At 41.2% G+C, this 14,784-nt stretch overlaps 1 protein-coding gene across 2 annotated transcripts; it reads left to right on the forward strand.

The window, feature by feature from the left end:
* On the forward strand, positions 1 to 13,807 carry paip2b (poly(A) binding protein interacting protein 2B). Of its 2 annotated transcripts, none has more exons than XM_068588123.1 (4): positions 1 to 241; positions 8,979 to 9,145; positions 10,870 to 11,052; positions 11,150 to 13,807. In XM_068588123.1, the coding sequence occupies exons 2-4, from the start codon at positions 8,990 to 8,992 to the stop codon at positions 11,204 to 11,206; spliced, it is 396 nt and encodes a 131-aa protein (XP_068444224.1). In that variant the 5' UTR covers positions 1 to 241; positions 8,979 to 8,989; the 3' UTR covers positions 11,207 to 13,807. The 2 variants fall into 2 exon arrangements, with proteins under 2 accessions (XP_068444224.1, XP_068444223.1); XM_068588122.1 differs by lacking the exon at positions 1 to 241 and adding an exon at positions 4,694 to 4,877 and having other exon boundaries at positions 11,150 to 13,806.
* Positions 13,808 to 14,784: the final 977 nt, after the last annotated feature.

Here is a 14,784-nt window from a genome sequence, read left to right on the forward strand (position 1 = left end):
AACGTTTTTGCCCCTCGACGTTTCAGCAGAGAAACAGTGGATTTATCGGTTCCTTGCCACTCGCGCGAGCTCGCTGACAAAGGAAACGCGTATTGTTTTGGCGTATTGGCGATTATTAGAGGAATTTCTCTACTGTGTGGTTTTTCTGTGACGTCCGGGACTGGAAAAGAGCCGTTTCCCCCCCTCACCACCTCCGACAGCTGGTTTGCGGATTCCCCACTATAAGACTTGAAGTTGTGTGGTGAGTTGTTGCCATTAGTGGAGCAAAGCGGGGAGCTAGCTGTTTGCTACATGAAAGAAAGAAAGGCACATATGCGAAAAAAACAACATCAAACGATCACAATGGTCATTTAAATGCAAATACTGAACGCGTGTGTCCTGTATGAGAGCATTTGTTTTACTAACGTGCGTGTATTTCACGGATAACGTTACTTCTGGTGTTGAACCACTTAAGCTCACAAACAGTTAGAAAAGAAGAAAGCACTCGTGGAAATGATGACAAGGGGACCAACCAACTTAAGAACTTCTCTCCTACATTATACATAGATGTATTGTGGTATAACACGACACGTTCATCAATATATGTTGTATTTATACATTTACTTGGATCAGCAACACTATACTATATTGTTTAAACATTGATTTGAGCAACATAACTTATGGTTAAGAGTCTGCCGTAAGTCATGTTAGCCTCCACACAAAAAAAGTTAAAACGCTGATTATTTGTCGGAAGAATAATTTTATTTCCGAAGCCACACAGACACTCGTGTTTCTGAAGAGTAAAAAGTGTATTGGTGTTGTGGCGGAGCTTGAAGGATGTTTGTTAACATGTTGCGTTCAAGTACCCGTTGTGAGCCCCGATTTTCGCCTCTCAGCGTTATTGTGACGTGTACCGCTGAATTGGTTCATTGGTTCCTAAGCCTTGTGGCTTTTAAGTTGAACACCTTGGCCATCGAGTGGCGGACAGTCAAACCTAAGAGTGACGTTGCCTTGTGGGATGATGCAACTAAGACGTTTTTAGAGTTGCAAAGAGGGTAATGTTACTCAGTAGTTTAAAATAAAGAAGGTAGTTTATATTGAACACTTTTCATATTTAGAATATGTCTCCACATTTATGCTGTGACCTGAGAGTTAGGCTTAGTTGTAAAAGTGAGAATAACTATACTTTTCTTTAGCATATTATTGACAATAGAACAGTCTATTTTGTTTGTTTGGACAACACAATGAGCTTGAAGACATACTTCTTCAAGCTTTAAGGGATTGTGATGCAATTTTATTAGCCATTAGCTACCAGTGGGGCATACACACTGGGACTTTCGTACACTTACATGCATGTGCGGCCCGACCAGCTACGTAAACAAAGCACAGAGACAGACTGTCTTCACTCTCTGCCCAGGATGCCTTTATGTCCAAAAAACATTACATAGTTGTGTGCTGCTATATGAATGCTCTGCATTTTGAATTTAGAACAGATCACGAAATAACTGTAGTTGCAGCCCTTGTAATGTGTTCATGAATTAAAAAAACAAAACTAAAGGTCTGCACCGAAAGAAGCAGTGTTCTACACTCAGTTTATTATGTCCACCAAGCTAAAACTAATGTTGTCTAATGCAAAATTTTCATAGTCGCTCCTTTATTAATGTTGTAGTAATATTTAGTCTACCCACATACAGACATGGACAAAATATTGGAAATCCATCTCAGTCTAGAGTAATACGAGTCAACGGCATTACAAACTACGCATTGTTTGTCAAATGAGCATAAAATGAACTACTGGGTCTCACGAAGCTGGGTTAAGATACTCAGGGTTTCCCTCAGTTATCCAGCTGGACTTAACTAGATCTCCGCGGTCTCGCTTTTTGATCTCACAAAGCCGGTTATCAACTCGCTAAGTCAACCCAGAAGTGTCTCATCTAGATCTGTGCTCGTGCACATAAAAGTGGCGGAGTTAACTCAGTTTGACCAATCGTGCGCCATGGAGAAGCCGCCGAGAGCAACGTATTTTACAACGGAGGAGCAAACCATAATCTTAATAATGTACGAAACATATAGAAAAACAATACAATAAAAAAGCAACTCTGCTGCAGCAGCCAGAAGCCGCAAGGAATTGTGGCAAAAAACGGCGATTCGGTCAATGCGTAAATTACTGGGATTGTAATATTAAATCACTATCTCAAACGTATGTGCCTATTTTTATTATGTTTTCGTTTTAACAATTTAACCTAATTTCAGTTGCAATCCCAGTGGAGCTTAAAGAACATGGGAGCAAGTTAAAACGAAATACAAGAACATAGTTCAAAGCGGTCAGTAAGTTTATTATAATATCGTCCAGGCTTCATGTATGATGTATGTTTTTGCCAATCACAAAACGCGTGTCCTCTGTGGAGCGCTGCTCTTACTATCTGTGTCCTTCCTCAACAGGAGTCTGTAGAAATAGGCAGGTCATTTTTCCAAGACAATGATTGGCCAGTAGGCGTCTTTTATCACCGCTGAGATCTTATCCGAGAACTTAACCTGCTCCAGAGCAGATTAGGCATTCAGGGTAAGTTACCGGGGCAACGTACCCCGCTAAGAAGTGAACCAGCTTCGAAGTTACCTCGCTAAACCGAAATCCAGCTTCGTAAGACAGGCCTCAGGCTTGAGGTGTTCATTTGTGTTGTATTTGTGATATAGCATGTTGATTATATAGAAAATGGTACAAAACTAGGGCTGCAACTAACGATTATCTTAATAATCGATTAATCGGTTGATTATTTTTTCGATTAATCGGATAAAAATTTTTTTTAAAGCATTCATTTGCAACCTTTTATTACAAAAACAGAACTAAATGTGCAAATTCATTATTATTAATTCATTATTAACAATAAAGAATTCATAAAAAATAAAGAAATACAAATCAGAAAACTTAACAGGATTTGTCAGAACTTGTTCTCTACACTCACAGACATGCACACTCACAGACGCACACTCACACACATGCACAGACACACTCACAGACATGCACACTCACAGACATGCAGACACACACTCACACACATACAGACTCACAAACATGCAGACACACACACTCACAGACATGCAATCTTACACACATGCACAGACACACACTCACAGACATGCACACCCAGAGACGCACATGCACACTCACAGACGTACACATTCAGAACTCAGAGAACAAGAGATGATATTCCAGAAGTAACACTCAATGTATCAACGGATAACTTACGTACTGCGCTTTACCTAAACAAAGGTTATTAATTAGATATTGAACAACAAATCCCAGCAACACTTCCTCTGCATGAAGCCTCATTTTATTGGACTGTTGAACGCAGGTCTGCGTTCTGCACCTCAGAGAAGATATTTACGCGTTGCTTCTCTTGAAGCCTCCGCGGTATTTTAAAACGAAGACGTCATCTAACCCAACAGCTCAAACACGGGGAATGAACGACTAGCTAGCGAGCTAACGACAACGGTTAGCCTAGCTGTTAAGTTATTGTACACGCAACGCGACTATGCAGGGACATACGAGAAGGTACAGCGCATTGCAGAAGCTCCTGGACCTCCAGTCTGCGGAGCTCCGCTTCACTCAACTGTTTTGTTCAATACTCAAACATCTCCGCGACTTATTGAATGGCGTAATAATCGCGCGACACAACAAACCGATAATGAAATTCTTTGCCAACTTTTTTGATAATCGATTTTTATCGATTTTATCGATTCGTTTTTGCAGCCCTATACAAAACATAATCAAACATAATCCCAATAAAGCCTGACTCTTCTCATCGGATTGCAGAGGAAAGAGGGTCAGTGATTTACATAGTTCTGTGCTCAGAGCTGGATCTTGCTCAATCTTGGGATCCATCATCATAACTATTAGCCTCTATTGGGAATATGAATGGAAATACTGTGGTGAGATATAACCAGATGTTTTTATATTAGAGCTACAGCAGATTTTGCGCATCACTGCAAATATTGTATATTTTATATCTGCACACTGAACAAACAGCCATTGTTTCTGATGGCATTTTGGTCATTCTTTTTCATTTGCTTTTTCCACCCACCATCTACCTGGTTCCTGGCTGCACCCTGCATTTTAATATTTGTCAGTATTGGTGCAGTTAATCCATTAAATTGATCGGCATGTGCTAAATGTCACTATTCAGAGGAATTCAGACATCTGAACTGTGGCTGGTTAATTTGGTTAAAATTAACAGTATAATTAAGTATTTCTCAATACCATTATTCATAGATTAGGATTATTATGTATTTTTTCCCAATAAAACACTCAATCATATGTTCATTGTTGTGGAGCACAATAGACCAAACTCTTCATACTTTATTGATAAAATAAAAGCTTCAAATTTTATTTTGTTTGTTTTTGTTTACAGTTTGCCTAAAGCTAGAGCTAAAACTAGCATGTGGTAATTGATGAGCACATGTATAAAGCAAACAAAACACAATTTTCTCCCGGTTCAAAAAATGTGATACTTTTCAGCTCAGTGTTTTCTTTTCATCATTGTACTCTCAATTTATTTGGTGTTCAGTGCCAAGGGTTAATACCACCTTAGGTTGTGGGAAATGGTGATTGGCATTAATTTAACATTTTAGTATCGCTGTCATGTCACATGTATATTGCAATTTCTACATTCGTGAAAGAACGTGAACGCAGCACCAGACCCACGTGACCGATCCCAGCTTTCTAACGTTAGCAAGGTGGCTAACAGGATTTAGCTAACTTGAGCTACGTTGCATCGCAGCGCAGAAGAAGTAATCCCCGCCGGAGAAACGACGACGACCACGCACTCTTCGCCGTGTAACTCGCTGTACCTTTGCGTTAACGCCACACTTCGAAGCGAGCACCGAGAGCACAATGCCAGGTAACCTCAACTGTTAACCGCGCGACGGTTGGTCTCGTGAGTGTGAGCGTGTGATCCCCGGAGCGGAGGCTTGTTGTGTTGACCTGCTCCAGAGACGCTGCCATGCTGTAGCAGCGTGCTAGCGGGACAGGGGACTTTGTTTGGCCTCAAGCAGCCGAACGGGAGCGAGATTCGGGGTTTGACCTCGGGTTGTCTGTTCTATGTAATTAGTATCACGCCGTGTCTTTCTCCTTGTTTTATTTCCCTTTTACGCCAAAACCACTTGCCGACTTTGATGGAAATACCCGATACCCTTTGTTGTTACTGGGGCAGCGTCCACCTAAGGCCCGTTCGTTGACAGCACAGCTATGCGCGTCCATCTGTTCGCAGCTATCGCGAACTAGCCGCTTAGCACGAGCGTTGCCTCGCGCTCAGACCGTCCGATCCGTTAACGATGTCCCCAGGTAGGCCGAGACACCTGGTTAGCACGTTAGCTCCCAGAAGGCGTTAGCGTGCTACAGGCCACCACGACACAGATCCCGTTACAGACAGGACACTGACCGTTACATCACGTAATCTGACATGAAGCGGGTTATTCTGTCAATTTAAAAGCGTCTCTTGTGAACACTTGATGGGAGTTTTAGATTTATCCGTCTTTGGTTTCCCTGTGTTGTCCAGTTTTCTGTCGCTGCGCTGATCTGTTAAAGATGTTTAAGTTTGTTGTCCTTTACGTGCAGGTACACAATGTAGCTTGATTATTTTAATAAATTCACAAATTATATTAAAACATCAGGCTCGTGACCGAACATTTTCACATGTAGTTTAGTATTTCGACCTTTTTTTTTGGTATTCGTGACGTTACCTAAGGATATTTTGTTGTATCCCACTTTAGCTGTTTACAAAGCAGTTTAATATTGGGATGAATGAGTTGGTTTTTTTTTTACTGCTGCCACCAAAATAATTTTCTTTACAGTCAAATAATGTTTTATGTAATTGTTTTATTCTTTAAAACGTCATTCTTTGTGAAAAGTGCCATTTACAGTTCTCTTAATTAGCTAGTTGACCGACACTCCTAACCCCGCCCCCAAAAATATAAAATTATAATGATATTATACAATTGGTCAAATCCATTAAACGTTTGGCTGTTTTAAAAAAAAAAAATGTTAAACTATTAACCCGTATCCATAAAGTGGCATATTTTATTGTCAATATTTTTTTCCCAGAGCCCAAGGTGTTGCTGCAAATATTTTGATTTCCATTTTTTATATTATTATATTTATACAGTAGTTCCTGGAATAAGGAAATGCATGTTGTTTTTGATTGATACATTTATTAAAATATATTTTAATAGCAACATTTTCTTCTTTTTTATATCAATAATGACGCTATCTATGTCATTATTGATATAAAATATTGATATATATTTCCTCCATCATCCTAACTCTTATCCTCTCATCAAAGTTATAGATTTAAATTTAAGTATTTTCAGAGGTGGTCGGCAGGAAATCCAGTCAGTAAATGTGGACATCATCTATAGCTAAAGTGCAATGAAAGTGTGATGACAACATGAGATCTTATTGATTTAATTAAAATTGTATTTTCTCTTTAGGCCTTGCATAGCAGATTTTTACCTTTCCACGGCTTATCCTTTAACATCATCAAATCGCACTCTGCTCGCAGGCATGGAAGATGCTAGGCTTCACTAACTAAATATTACATGGTGACCAACACATAGTTATGCAACATGAACATGTTAAGTGCTACATGCAGGACATAATGGCACACAGTGCTCCCTGTCTCCACGGTTCACCTGACGTGCACCCTTGTGTCGCCTGAGCAGAGGCATGTTTACAGTGACTTATTGATTTAAAGGTTGGATCCTCATGATCCTTTTTACCTCATGGATTTTATACTTTTTTGAAGAAATCTCAAATTTTGCCAAAGATGTTTTAGAAATCTTGTTTAAACTTCATTGTTTTGTTTTCTTACACAGTAAATTTTATATTTAAAGTCAAAGTGCAGTAAACAGCAGTAAAAGTGGTTGAGCACACTCACACATGCCGGTTTCAATCTCCTTGCTCAACTCGTGCAGAATTAAATTTAGTCTTGTCGTATTCTTTTACAAAATGTTCTTTCCTACCCTCTGACTCTCCTCGCCTGACTCCTATTTGTCTTAGCAACTATGATCTTTTTTAAATCTCGGCACTGCATATCCAGGCTGCTTTATTATTGTCCCCATATAGACGGCGACACTGACGGCTTTGAGCAAGGCAGACACAACCTCTTGTAGTCTACTAACCTACTTAAATGTTTATTTGAACTCTACGAAAGGACAGTATGTCCGTACCGTCACTGTTTACTGTTGGCAGCAGTATACCTAGGATCAAACTCGGCTCATGTTAGTTGTCACAATGACCGAGACGAAAAACGGCAGCAATCAGTGTCTATTTAACATGATGTTCTGTGTTTCTGGAAATCAGGTTCTTAATGTAAAGCTGCTGCAAGTTTGTACTCAGTCCAACACAGTGTGCCGGCATCATGCTGACCCTGGGGCTGTGTGTGCAGCTCGGTTGAGATCATCGCTTTTCTTTTTTCCCCTCCTTGCTGCAAGGCCGCGCTTGAGTCATGACAAGTCTGTTCGAGCTGGCTGGCAGTATAAGGATTATGTCATTATGGTGGGCATTTCTCATCAGAGCAGGAGTTCTTTGTCACAGGAGTCATGCACAAATAATCCTGCGTGTGTGCGAGCCATTCAAACAGAAGAAGTGACGGACGTTGTCCAATATGATGGAAGTTCGTTAGGCTGTTTGTGCTCAGATGACCGTGTTTTCTTCGTTTAGCGGATGATGTCATTCCATCAGAAAAGGCAAGATGAAATGTGCAGCGAGTACAGAATATTGCTAAATTACATAAGCACTCTCAAAATATCCATAGCCCATAAAGATTAACACTAAAAGTACAAATTTAGGGTCTCTGTAGAAAGAACGTCAGTTTAACATCTGCACTGAACTGTTTCTCTTTTCTTTTTTAACTGAATGAACCCATTTGCTTGCTTTTTTTAATACATCTTAGTCATCTGGGAGCAGCAGGAATGATGTGTAACACCTGCAGCCTCTTCGTTGCAACATGCAGCAATACTGCATACGATAACTCACTAATTTACTGTGTGTGTGTGTGTGTGTGTGTGTGTGTGAGAGAGAGTAAACTTAACTAACCCGGGCCGACAATGGGTGCGTGTTGGCGTTCCCCGCCGGCGAGCGAGCTCATAGCCACTGCGCTTATAGAGCGGTTAAAGACAATAACTGTGCCCCGACACAGGGCATCATCCTAAAAGCGGTGTGCTTTTCTATTCAACTGATTTACTGTTCCGTCACATTTACTTTAATTTTTTTTGCGGTGCTTGACATTGATCTAAATCTTTAGGTCTTAAAATCTTTGCAATGATTGTCTTGCTCCACACGCCAAAGCTGAACGCTGTATGGAAATGAGGAAGTTTACATTGTACTATATTCTTTTTTTTTATTTGCCTAATCTAACTGATTAAGCACTATGGGTGTTTGTTTTCCTGGGAAAGTCACTATATGTCTTCACAATGTCAGCCTATGTGTTTATGTTCCTTGTTGATAATAATGTATTGTGGCCTTTTACCACAACACTGTATTTCACCAACCAGAAAAGCAATTGATTGGAGTCATAAAATGCCAACAACTCTATTAAGCCCTCAGACACTCATTTCGGTGTTTGCAGTAAGAATAGTTTCAGATATCACATAGTGGTTTTAGAGACCAGCTGATGACGCAGGTTTCTATCCGTCTCTTATTCAGATCATGAGATATGGAAAATTGGTCTTTGGCGGTTTTATTGTTTGAGTAGTGAGACTCATTGAGGATTTCACCATTGGTGCAGTTTTTCAGCTGGATCCTAGGCTGAAACGTCACAGCCTTGATTATAGATAATGCCCAGCTGTGGGCTGATGACTAGGACGCGAGTCAAGAGTTATCTGGCTTTAAGAATGAAACGGTGTAATGAAGTTTGCATGATGTTAAATTTGTTAAAAAATACCCCCCCATAAATTTCCGGTATTTAAGTCTTTAACTCTTGCTCTTCTGTCTTCCCGAGCAGAGCCGGCTGAGATGAGCGGTCCAGAGGTGGCCAAGACACCTGGAGGTGGCGCTCCAGGCAAGGAGGGAAAGGAGCCAGTGGCCAATGGACATGCAGGAGAGGGCAGCGACGCCAACCCTTTCGCTGAGTACATGTGGATGGAGAATGAAGAAGAGTATAACAGACAGGTGTGTGTTCTCCTACTGTTTGAATAGACATTAAGCACATCATGGAGAATAACTCACACACACGCATAACGTCTCATGTCAAAATCATCTTCTTTTTAAACCAAATGTCATCCTGAAAAATTCAGCAGGGGGAAATAAGTTTGGTCAAAGTTCTGGTATCGTGGGCTCCGTCTAAATATCAGAACTTTGACACCACTCTAAAGGTCATTTTCAGACTTAACATCTGCCTTTGAAGAAATGTCAAGGATATTAAGGTCATTTCGACACAGTTTCCTTTACATGGTTTGTCCAACAGAGAGCACTTGTATGTTTATTTTATCAATATTTATACATATGCACCTGAATTACTTCCACTTTTACCACCTCCATTTGTCATTCTGTCCTGGTGCTTCTTACCAAACTCGGTCCCCTTTCTTTCACTTCCTCCTCTCCTCTCCCCCTACACTCAGTGAACATTCAGCTCTGCCATTTTATTTTGCTTTCTGGAGCACTCTAGCCCCCAACTTTTCTTTGCCATCCTGACAGAGGTTCTCTAGGTCAGCTGATGACTGATGTGGACCCACGATTTCCATTTTTCTTGAGTTTTCTTTACCACAAGAAAAAACAAACAAACATCATCTTACAATTAGGGCTGGGCAAAGTTGAAAAAATGTAACTGATTAATCGCATGATTCTTTTGCGATTTATCGCATTATGCACCAAATTCAATAATGAAGTAAAAACTAGTGTATTGCACATTTTACTTTTTGAAGTTATCAAAACAATATAACAGGAGCAATAGCGAATTAACATACATGCGTATCTAGTATATAAATCTGTTTTCTTTTATTGGGGAACAACATAAAATGTGTGTTCACTCCTTCTTTTGTCCATGTTCAGTTTGTTGCTTACCTTTTTTTAAAGATGTATGTTAAAGACCAGCAATTGATTTACTTTATGCAAAATCAATAAATGCTTTTGACGTTTTTCAGTCCAGTCTGTGTTGGCTTGAACAAGTGCACATGTGTAGAAAGTTCTCCTCTTTTAGAAAAGAGTAAAGATCCAGACGTGGAACTGACTTAAAGTGCTCTGCCATAGTGGTCAGGCGCTTGCACATGCGCAATTCTTTTTCAATCTGGACGCGGAGACTGCAGCGCGAGCCTGCCAGTAGATAAACTGCCTGTGAGTGCTTTGTGAGACGAAGCGGTTCACAGCAGCACTCGCTGAGAACAGAAATTACATAACAATACGTGCTTTCACGTCAGGCTTAAGCCCTGAAGTCGTCAACATTGCCTGTCGGTGAGACTACGGAAGCGCGCACGCGTACATAAATCGCCTTCAAAGTAAAAGCAGTGGGGTTGTATTGCATTTATGGTGTGCATCTTATTTATTTTTTTGATTGACCTGGGAGAGCTGCCAGATGCCAAAGTCTGAACTACGCCGTCTGGGAGATATTTAAAGGGTAGCGCCTGTGTGCGGCATTGCACTTTCCCAATGCAAAAATCAAGAATCATCAAAAAATTAACGCTGTTAAAGGATTGAGAAGTTAACGCTGCGCTAACGCGTTAATTTGCCCTGCCCTACTTACCTAAGCCCTAAGTGCCCTTTTCAGCTTTCGGTAGCTCTCTTGATTGCTTGGTTGAGTCATGTATTCCTCCTGTGTCCACCCATGCCCTTGCTCTTTTTCCCGTTACGTCACTCATCTCTCTATTTTTTTTAATTCTCTCCCACCTGTTGTCTTCCAGGTGGAAGAGGAACTGCTGGAGCAGGAGTTCTTGGAGCGCTGCTTCCAGGAAATGCTGGAGGAGGAAGACCAGGATTGGTTCATCCCCTCACGTGACCTCAACAACCAGGGGGTGGGACAGTTGCAGCAGCAGCTCAACGGCCTGTCCGTCAGCGATCACCATAACAACCTGGAGGAAGTGGCGGTGAGTCACAGATGCGTCTCATTTCACAACAGAGAACACTTGAGCGTTTAGGTTAAAAGGACCATGTTCTTACTTTTTTTTTTTTTTTCATCTGCAGAGGAAGAGCATGTTGAATCCTGAAGCAAAGGAGTTCGTCCCGGGAAAGAAATACTAGGAGTCCCCCTCACCCCCATGGAACCTCCATGCACGCTCACACACACAAATGCACATACAAACACACACCCCCCCACACACACACACACACACCAGTTCTCACATATTCTCAGAGACTCTGGCGGCCTCGCCCGCACACACTGACTCACTCACTCACACACACACTCACTCACTCATACACACTTTAAGTCAATGGCGTGCTGGCAGGCCCAGTTGGGGCGTGGGGGGATTTCTTTTTGTTGCTTTCTTTTTCTTTTTGTTTCTTTAATCTTTTTATTTCCTGTTTGTTTCTTGTAAACTGAGGGACATTGGGAACAGGGGTGGGGGAGGGGTGTAATACCAGCACCGCCCTACAGTGGGCGCTAGCTCATTGCATTTCAGATGACATTGTTGATGCGTACAGAGCAGGCAGGGCTCATCGATTTTCCCCTCGGAACTGAGGCAGCTACTAAACAGTGATACGAGGACAAAAAAAACGTCAATCCAAAAACATCTAATAAACACGAGCAATTACTGCACATATTTGCGTGCTGTCAGATTTGAAAAGCATCGTCCTCAGGTTGAGGGTCGCTATGACGGTGAGGACTGAGAACTATTAAATTTCAGGGGACTTGAGGGGTTTCTGCAGCTGCTCTGTTGTGTCATCAAAGGTCAGTCAAACCCGTTAACGTTTGCTTCTATTTTGTCATAAGCTCATGTGACATCACAGCTCTTGTGTGGTCCAGAAATGCGGGTTCTTGTTTGTATCTGCGGCGGCTTCGTTCCAAACCAATTACAGACCCCATCCCTCTTCCCTGCACGCTTGTTTTGAAGTGATCTTAACAGACATGGACAGGTGTAATCATGGATAAGAAGTTATTTTCCCGATTTATGTGGAAGTCCATGTTTATCTTTTGTCCAGTTTATTAGAACAGAGGTGTGAGTTTCTCAATCATGCATCAAGTAGAGTTGAGCAAGAAAAATATTAGAGGGAAGGTCAGAGATTTGTGAACCGTAAAAAAAGAAGAAAAAAAAAAAGCCCTGAGTTCTCATTTTGTTTTTTTTTGTTCACGGCTTCATCCTTCAGTTCTATTTGAATTTATGAGGTGTTGTGAACAACCTTGTTACAGGGGAGTATTTGGTCTGGAACACAGTCACTGCCTCTTTCTGCCAGAACAACTTGGTTTGTCCACTATCAGATTGAGTGTCCATATCCAAATCAGGTTTTCAAACAGCCTCTCCTCCTCTTTTTTTCTTCTTTTTTTCTCCATGATTTTGAGGATGAGGAATTTTGTGTCTCTACTGGGTACAGTAACCTGTGGTGTCCATTCAGGCCTGTTTGCAGGAGGAAAGTTGAGGGGACGATATTGTCATGGCCAATTGGAATAAAGCGGTATGGAACACATGGCAGACAGTATGGCTTCCTTGCCGTTCTTCTCTTTGTACATTGACTCTTTTGAGGAAGTTCCTTTTAACCATAAATTTCTGTTGAGGTTCGGCTTTCCCCGAAGCATCGCCCCTCAGTGCAAGTATGATCTCCGTTAAGTTGTAAGTCTATAGGAAAGAGTTGTGTATGTGAAGATGCTTTGAGGAAACCCGGATTCTGATCAACAGCCAACATGAATTGTGTCATAAGTTTTTCTAGTTGGGTTGAAAATGCAGAGACCGCATTGTCGTCTTGTGATGCAATTTTTCACGCCACTGTTCATTTGTGGTACTAGTGACAATAATGTCTCGTGTATTTTACTGTGATAGTCGACACTTGTGAGCTTGTACTCGATTGAATTAAGCAACGAGCACTCAGGTGTGTTAACTCTGCAGTAGAGATGGTGACGTCCTTGTTGAAGGGAACTTCCTCACACAGTGTTGGACCACAGAATGACGCCCTGGTGAAGCCAATAGGAATGTCCGCCAGGTGGATTGTACAACATGAAATCATTTTTTGGTGATTTTGTTTAGATGCGTTAGATGACAGAAGCCGTTTAAAAAAGAAAAAAAAGAAAAAAGAGGTCCAGAAGACACAGAGTATGAATTTCAATACAAATAAAAATAATGAAAAAAGAAGAATAAAGATGTTAAAGACAAACGCTCTGTGTCTGTCTTTTGTCCCATTTTTAAACGTACTGGACCAGCACGCTTCTATTGATTGAATGTTTTTTAAAATTGATATATTATTAAATTTCATAAGATCTGATATGTCAGTAAAACTATATTGAGGGAAATGCTAAATCTGCCCCCTATTGATTTTTTAATTCATTTTTCTGATATCCATGCTGGCTGAATTAAGCATTGAGAGTTCACACTTCACCTGAGACGACACAGCAGTTGACCAACAAATCTCACCACAATCCCAGAGCTTTCATCATATCCCAGAATCTTCCTCAACAGGTGGATTTTGATGTTTTAAATATAATTTTTTCTGCAGTGCTACAATTTTGTTATCTGCGCTCTAGGTGAAATCGATCTGCCAAGGAAGACGGATCTGATTCAAAATGAACGGCTCCTTTTGTGATAAAAGAAGAAATGGAAACTCCAAGAAGGGAAGTATTTTATGAATATGGAGCTTGAACTTAGCCAGAGCAGACTGCATCGGGTATGAACAGAGTGCTTTATCTGGGGCAGTTTCAGCTAATTTGCCATTGTTTTAAAAAAACTTCTCAGATCTCAGCAGCTATTAAAGTGATAAATGTCAATCAGTGCTTTTATGTTTTTGTGCGTTTTTAGTTTTAACACTTTTACCCCAAAGAAAGTCCATGAATCCCTTTTAAAGTTCTATGACTCTTGCGTTGCATTCAGGAAGGTGACAAAACATCAGACTACACGATCAACTTGAGGAACCATTGCCTGACCATCGGAAACTCTGCCGGTGCCACAACTGCAGCGCCACCTCGCCAAAGGACGTGACTGTGTGTCCATGGCGAAGGTCAGGTGGCGGCCATCAGCCGCCACCGATAAATATGTAATATATCTTTTAATGGAGGGGCAGGTCAGTCGTGCAACAGCTTTGTGTCCACAACTGTCACTGGTGCAGAGGAGGAGATGAGGGGCGGGCTCAGGGCGTCTGGCTACGTGGTCGATGGCCACATGATGCTGTCGGTGTTGCATTACTTCTCCAATGTGGAATGGGAGGAGCCTCTGTAAAAACTGAATCGTGAGGAAACCCACAGCAGCACTGACTTCTCGAAACGAAGACGCCCTCTTAGTGATTGTTAAATGACCTCTGGAGCATCAACAGCTAGTATATTTAGAGACTTTCATTCTGCTGGCGTCACAGCTGGCTGTAAAAAACCCTGAAGGTCATCAACTGATAGCGCAAGCAGAATGTCATGAAGCTGGTCTGATGACCTTGGGGTGGTGGTCACTGAGGTCAAACACGATTATCTATGCTCAGCTTTAAAAACATGATTGATTTTGTACAAACAGATAAATGTTTATTCTATTGAATAACATATAAAACGGCAACGTTCTTGTTTTCATGACAGCCGGTGTGTTGACTTATACATGAAGATTGAAATTAAAATCTTGGCAACACATGTAATTCAATTAACACAAAAGCTGAGCTCCATCTGCAATGTGGACGACTCTGCATTCTGTGCTTTT

Source organism: Clinocottus analis, unplaced genomic scaffold (genome assembly GCF_023055335.1).
Source record: "Clinocottus analis isolate CAN_PGR_092001 unplaced genomic scaffold, fCliAna1.0.p SCAF_21, whole genome shotgun sequence".
Taxonomy (NCBI): Eukaryota; Metazoa; Chordata; class Actinopteri; order Perciformes; family Cottidae; genus Clinocottus; species Clinocottus analis.